Here is a 7,748-nt window from a genome sequence, read left to right as displayed (position 1 = left end):
AGATTGGAATAGCCTACAGAACAACTTTTAAAAGAATTAGCTAGCTAGGGGCATTCAATGAGCAAAAGGTCCAGTTGTCCATCTTGTTCTTGATTTTTTTAATTAAAGGTTCCCAGTTAGCTGCCCTGTATTGGTGTTCATTAAGCATAATACCCAGGTATTTTGACGGGAAGGTTCCAATTCTGTAACCCATAGTGCGCGCCAAGAATCTTTGGGCCACTAGCAGGGTGTTAAAGAAAAAAATTCAGATTTTTCCTTATTAATCTCCATCCCAGAAGCTTGATTAAATTTGGATAATGTTTTAACTATTTTTTGGGCCTCCTTGAGCGTGGCCTGGCCATATAACATAATGTCATCTACGAATTGCTGGTGCGATACAGGGACATCATGCCCAGAAATTCGTAGCCCCTTTAATTGATCCCTAGTGACTTGGGCCTTAACCAGCCTACCCAATCCTTCCGCGGCTAGGATGAAGAGGAACAGAGACAGGGGATCTCCTTGCCTAAGCCCTCGCGAGGTGTTGAAGGCTTCGATGGGGGTACCATTCAACAAGACGACATCACCGGGGTACTTACCATTGACAGGATCCATTTTATCCATCTTTGATCAAATCCGTAGGCTTTGAGAATGCCTTCCAGAAACCCCCAACTAAGGCGGTCGTACGCCTTAGCCAAGTCTAATTTGATAATCATACTTGGGCTTCGAGAATTTTTCAGGGAGTGAATCACTTCCTGGGCCACTATAATTCCGTCTGTAATCTGCCTCCCTTTGACAAAACCTGTTTGTTCCTGTGCTATGAGATTCGGCAAGATAGGTTTGAGTCTATTTACCATAATTGTTGCTAAGATTTTATACACTACATTATAGAGGGATATAGGCATGAATCACTGCGGTTGGTCCAAACAGCCATTCTTCGAGATCAAAGCCAAGAAAGTGGCATTCATTCCTTGGTGCATTCGTTTAGAACACCTTGATTCCTCCACTAAGTCTAGCAAGTCGTTTCCCATAAAACTCCATGCTGCCTGGTAAAACTCAATGGTGAAGTTGTCGAGACCCGGGGCCTTATTCTTTGCCATTTTATTGACCACTTCCTCTAATTCATCCTTAGTGATTGCCCTGAGCAGAGCCATATTTTGATCTCTGGTAACTTTCTTAGGGATAAGATGACAGACCTTGTCTATTTCCTCTGTTCTACTAATATTTGGTTATAATAAGATGCCTTTGAAATGCTCCACCAAGAGCCGTTCCATTTCTTTCTACTGCATCACTCTGTTTCCTTGACTATCTTTCAAAGAGAAAATTTTGTTGTGATGCTGGTGATTCAGCATTGCTTTGTGGAAGAATTTGGAATTCTTTTCCCCCTCTTTTAACCATTGGACCCGAGATTTCTGTTTCTACAGAATTTCTTCCTGTTTGCGTCTTTCCTCCAGATGATTAATTACCCTGCCTTCCTCCTCAGCCAACTCCTCGTTTCTTTCGTCCTTGATAATTTGTTGTTGTATTCCTTCCAATCTAGACTGAAGTTTTCCTTGCTCCTGCTGGATGTTGCCGAATTCTTCCCTATTCCATTTATTAATTTTGCTCTTTATTTCCTTAAGTCTGAGTTGGAACGTGTGCATTTTGTTCCTGCCTACCATTCCCCTCTTGCTTTCCTGCCACCAGTTCCTTACTTTGGCTAGGAAATCTGGAGCTCTAAGCCAAAAGGATTCAAAACGAAAGGGTCTCTTTTTATTCTGATCGCTCAGGGCTATTTCTAGTTTGATTGGCCAATGATCGGACCCTATAGAGGGTAGGATAGAGGCTTCATAAAAAATTTCCAACCCTATTATGTGCTCAGAAACTAGAAATCTATCTAATTTTGACGCGATTTGTTTGGCCCCACCTCCTCTATTGTTCCAGGTGAATTTGACATATATAGTAGGGATATATACCAACCTTAATTCTGCTTGGACATCTCTGAATCTTTCCATCTCCAGATCTTCTCTGCTTATTCTGCCTTTCTTCTCTTCTCTAGATGTTATCAAGATGAAGTCTCATGCAGTAATCCATCTCTGCTCCTGGTGCATATTTTTAAGTTTTTCTAAGTGGTTAAGGAATAGGCCTCTATCATCGTGGGTATGGCGCCCGTAGATAGCCAACACCACCACCCATTCACTTTGCCAAATGAGTCTGAATCTTCCAGTCAGGATTCTTGGCATTCCTATCCACCAATCTGATAGGACTTCTGCTGGATTCCAAATAATTGCTATCCCTCCTGCACTTCCTTTGGCATCTATGGTTACTTGTTCATATCTTGGTTTTATTTTATTGAGAATTTCCTCAATCTTCTGACCTGAAATTTTAGTTTCTTGAATAAGCATGATTTGTGGTTTGTCCTTCCTTAGCCTTGCCTCTAAATGTCTATGTTTCCCTTTGCAGTTTAGACCTCTAATATTCCATGATGTCAAAATCATTGATTAAATTGGGATAGGTTTTGAAAACACCGCTGACAGTGGGACCACTCTTCCTATGTTCACCAACATTTCTCCCATTAGTTGGATGGAATCCTTAAGATTTTTCCTTCCTCTTTTCTTTTCCCCCCTTTCCTTGCCCTTGTTGATCTGTTCTGATTTCCCTCTGGCTTTCTTGGTATTCTTCTGGCGTAGCTTTACCTTTATCCAGTTTAGCCTTATACTGCTGAAAGGTTTCTGCATACAACCTCTTCTGGTCTTCAGGGATAAACATCTCATCCAAATTCCTCCATTCATTCAATAGTTTTCTTAAGACTTCTTCCTCTTGACTTAAATCTTCCCTGTTTGTCTCCAAGTCTGTTTCCATCTGTTCTGTTAGTTCTTCCTGTTCCTTACCTTTATCCATGGTCTCACTCGGGGCTTTCCTTTTTGTGTGGTTTCTTTCACTGCTCGCGCTATTGTCTGACTCCTTATCCTCTTGATTTTCCATGGTTTGGTCCTCCTCTTCACCCTCTTCCTGTAATATTTCAAAGCTGTTGGATTTCTCTGGGGTTTTTTGTTTTTCCTTCCTGTCTTCCTTGGAGATTTATTTGTTTATTTTCCTTTTACTTTTCACCTCTTGGAATCCTTCTTGATCAGCTGGCCCTCTCTTTTGCAGGGTGCTCCTCCCTTCTTCTTCTTCTCTTGTAATCGGACATTCCTTAGCCAGATGGCCATGGGAATGGCACCTACGGCATCTAAATGGGATGTGCTTGTAGTCTAGGTTTTACTGCCAAACTTCTTCATGATACTCTAGTTCCACATAGTCTGGGATGGGGTTTGCTAAGTTCATATAGATGCATATCCTAGTGTACGAAGTATACCTTCCTTTCTTCATGGTTTTTTCTATTTTCACAAAACTTCCTATTGAGTTTCCTATCCCCTCCAATATTTCCGGATCCCAGAAATCTATAGGTAGCCCGAATAAATGAACCCAGACTGGCGCTGCTAGAAATTTTTCCTGATCGGGGTTGTAGCATTCCTCCCAATAATGCATAGACAGACCAACATTATAATAGAAATAAGGTCCATTTTCAAATATTTTTGCCTTATCTTGTAGGTTTGAGAAAATTACTGTAAAGAAACCCTTCACTCCCAGCTTGAGCTCAATGTGGCCTTGGGGCTGCCATTTTTGCTGAATCCACTTGGTAAGGTCTCTCTCTGACAGCCAAACTCCTACGAACTTGCAGAGAAGGGCATGATCCTTCATATAACTTCTGTACCTTTCCAGTTTATTCTCTGGAATCACGAACCTGGGTCTCTCCTTTGCACATGGCAGGCATCTTCCCCTGCAGCCTGCCTGCCATGTTGCTCCTAGCACTGGTCCAGCGTTTTGTTTCTCCTTTTTTGGCTGACTGCTTTGACCATCTCCCGTCACCATATCCCGATAAGAGGGGATCTCTCCCCTCCTGACATCTTCTGTCATGCCTTTTGTCTCTCAGTTGTCTACCTTTACTTCAGATGTAACGCTTTGTTGTCTGCACCCTGGCCTTTCCTTTGCTCATCCTCGAGGGTTTTACCGCCTTGCCACTATTAGGTTTTTGGTTGCAAAGAACTCCTGAGTCATAAGTCAATTTTTCCACCACATATCCTCAAAAACGAATTTTCAAAAAAAAGCACAATATGGTTATATTAAAACAAAAAATTATTAAAAAAAGGGTGGAGGGCCACCAACCCCGCCACCCCAATCCGTATCAACTTGTAATGTTAGAGGGGCAGGCCACTACCCCTGGCCCCTCCCCCCATACCTAGAAAACCCGTGGTTTAAGTGTGGGCCTTCACTGTTGCACGGGAGATTGGGTGGTGGGCTGACCCTTAGGGCACGGACCCAACCACAACACCATTTAACAAACCGCCCATGGAATATGTATGGGTCACCGTAAAACAAGGGTTAGGTGAGGTTGTCCCAGCTTGACCTCCTTTCCAAAAAAAAAGGTATTTCTGTCATGTAAAATGGGAGGGGGCAAGGTTTGACCACCCGACCTCCTCCTTGTAATTCAGATCTCTACCCACTCCGCCCAACGGAGTTTTGAAAAAATATGCCCAACTGTTAATATTTAAATTCTATTTTCCCAGTGTGCTGGGCAGGGAGGAACCAGAAGTGAGCATGAATTTTGAGGCGGAGGAAGACAGTACATGCCGTTCGAGGCAGAATTTTGAAGGATGGCTGAATTTTCATTTTGTCAGAATTTGTCAAATTTTATATGGTTTCAACACTTCTTGACACCACGAACACAATGGCACTGTCTGTTTCTCCAACAGAGTTCTGCATTTTTTGGCCATTTTTCAGTATGAGGGTGGAACCATGATTGTTGCAAAAACAGGTAGCGGAACCATGATGCTTGCAATTTTCCTGAGGAGGTAATTTTTCTCCATGTCAAAATATAGTCAAGTTTACAGTCATTTTTCATGGTTTTCCGTAGGGATCGCAATGGAAAAGCTAGATTCACCTTTGGAGTTGTAGATTTCCAGTCCACCCATGGAGCAGAATCCTTGAGGAATCTAGGGGGAATCTAAAAGATTCCTTGAGCCCCAGATTCTCAACTTCTCAGAATTCAGATTTTGGACAGTCGATTTTGCACTATTCGATGCCACAAATCTGATGGTGCATTTAGATTTCTCATTCTCTCATTATATTCTTTAGCCACTTTTCTAAGTGGAATGGATGTGTCAACATTCATGTGCGAGCAACCATTTCCATGTGATTGATGCCATGAGATCGATGGTCCGAGCTGCTTCAACAATTTGACATCCGCTTCTTCAGACAACACTTGGTTGTGAGGTATATGCAGTGTTCATGTACTTCTTCTTTATGCATTGTGCTACACAGATCCTTGTTGATGCTTGATGTGGGATCTTGTTTATTACTTGTTTTATGATTCCTGCTTGATGTGACATGGAATCACTTGTGTGATGTACTGGTTGTCATGATTCATCATGTTGTGTTTTGAGATCCCTTTGTTGTATGTTGATGGGATACTCATGTTGTTTTCATGCATGTTTTCATTGAGATCCCTTTATGCCATGTTAGCGGGATGCTCATCATGCATGAGTTTGTGTCATACTTATAGGAGTCCTTTTTGACTGAGAGTTCCTGTAGCGGAACATCTCTTGGAGCCACTCCTGCACAAGGGAATTTTCCTTGTATAATAGCAACATCACCTTTTACGTACATCATTACTATTGACAACACTTAATGCAGTGGCCTTCACCATCTTGACCCTGGGGCTCGGAGATGTAGTCCCTCCTGGATGAACTCCGTTATCAATGACTTATGTTTTTTATGTTGTTGATGATTAACATGTTCCTCTTCTTTACAACATGCACATGTATTCATTTATGTTATTTTAAAAATGCAATTTAACACATCACGAAAGTAAAAGGTCTTGGAAGGGTCCTTCGTCACACCCGGATCTGGATCAAGTGGTATCAGAGTGGTCTTTGCGTTGATGTGAATTGCAGTGTGAACAATGGAACGTGTAGCGACAGAGGATGAAAAAGTGATGTACGAGACCATGCTCAACATTTCCAAAAGGGTAGAAATCATGTATGAAACTCTACAGAAAGAAATAGAGGAAAAGGAGTGATTGTAGCTCCAGTTGCAAGCCACAGAAGAGGCCTTGGAAGAATTGAACCAAAACAAACATAATCTTCAAACAAAGAACGCTGAATTGATGATGCGTCTACATGAAGAGAGAGGAAAAACAAAGTTTTCTACGACAGCTGCAAACAAAGGAAGAGGCCTTGGAAAAGCTACAGCGAGACCCATGTGAGGTAGAAAGTAGTTGTCCATCTTCATGTATGTTTCCTGATGATTATTTCGATGTTTTTGAAAATCATACCTCAGGAATTTGGCTCCAAACTGTTGAAGAGAATGGGGTATGAAGAAAAGGGCTTGGGCATTAATGGCCAAGGCATTGTCAACCCCATCAAAGTAGAAGAATTTCCCTATCGAACAGGACTTGGGTATGTTAGAAAGGAAGTTGGGGAATGCGCCACGACAATTAGTGAACCACTAACAATAGATGATGAGCAACCCTCATCAGTTCTTTACAAATCGAAAGAGGAGGTAAAAGATGTTGATTTCCTTTTGGTTTCATCTTCACATAGTATGAGTTCTGTTGGAGATTTGGAGATCCCAATTACAGGGACAAACATGAGGCTCCTTACAAGGACAAGGCACGAGGAGGAAGGAGAACTTGGTGTTAATAACTAAGGCGTAACTCAACCTTTGGAGGTTATGCAGAGACCTCAATTTGTAGGCTCGAGATACACTAAAGGAGAATGCTCTAAGGTGTCAGATTCTTCTGAGACATCATCAAAATCGTTGAGGAAAGAGAATGATGGGAACACATCCCCATCATCCCATGGCAGTTTCCGTTCCAAGGAAAGAGCTGAGGCAAGCTCTCATCGCCATACTTACACCAGAGACGGCAAGGAAAGGTATAACCACTCTCAACATTCAAATGTTCATTTCGATTATTATCATGTTGTTAATGATGAACAAAGAACATGGCATCGAAAAACACACACCTTTTGTGGATTACATAACCATACATTTTCTAAGTGTTGGAAAAGAATGGAAGCACACAAAAGGATGAGGCATGAAAGACCCTCTCAACAACATGAAAAGAAACAGGTTAAGCAGATATGGAGGAAGAAAAACTAATACAGTCATTGCGATAGAAGTGGTCATCAAAGAGCCACTTGTTGGAGGCTCCATCCAGGGCAGTGCCTTAAAGACAAAGCGTCGGTGCGTGAACAAGGTGAAGCAGTGGTTCGACAAGCAAAACCTCCGCAAGGAGGAGACCCATTCACATTGATAAGTGAAAAATGGTTTCTAGACATTTTGTCATTTCATGGTCATGCTTTTGTAAATCATTTGTTGCATTTTAAAATGTAAAAGTGATGATGTGTTTTCCATCACTTTTTCAGCAACAATGATGTCTAGTCTTATTTTGAGTTGCATTTTAAACTCTGAAAGTGATGTCGTGTTTCCATCACTTGTCGAAAGCAAAAATAGTGTGTGGCCTTATTATTGTAAATCATGTGTTGCAGTGATGATGTGTTTTCATCACTTGTTGAAGCAACAATGATATGTTGGCCTTGTTGTCATAGCTGGGGTACTGTGTCCATCATGTTGTAAACTTGACCACCGAGTATGTGTTATAAACTCGTGGCAAGTGTGGGATGTTTGTGTCATTAGTTGGTCATGAAAGTTAAACATGTAATTTGCGAGACAATGTACTATAGGTTGTA

General features: G+C 41.6%; 1 protein-coding gene across 1 annotated transcript; it reads right to left on the bottom strand.

Moving 5' to 3' along the window:
- Positions 1 to 3,216: 3,216 nt before the first annotated feature.
- Positions 3,217 to 3,915, bottom strand: LOC149211599 (uncharacterized). The gene has a single exon (XM_089388437.1). It carries the CDS (start codon positions 3,913 to 3,915, stop codon positions 3,217 to 3,219), a length of 699 nt encoding a protein of 232 aa, XP_089244563.1.
- Between the last annotated feature and the right edge of the window lie 3,833 nt (positions 3,916 to 7,748).

Source organism: Pinus tabuliformis, chromosome 1_1 (genome assembly GCF_031772625.1).
Source record: "Pinus tabuliformis cultivar Carrire ecotype Pingquan chromosome 1_1, CPIR1, whole genome shotgun sequence".
Lineage (NCBI taxonomy): Eukaryota > Viridiplantae > Streptophyta > Pinopsida > Pinales > Pinaceae > Pinus > Pinus tabuliformis.
This window is presented reverse-complemented; position numbering and strand designations above follow the sequence as displayed.

Bases quoted from the DNA above. Each gene is read 5' to 3' on its own strand.
- LOC149211599 (XM_089388437.1), bottom strand. From the start codon at position 3,915: ATGACAGAAGATGTCAGGAGGGGAGAGATCCCCTCTTATCGGGATATG.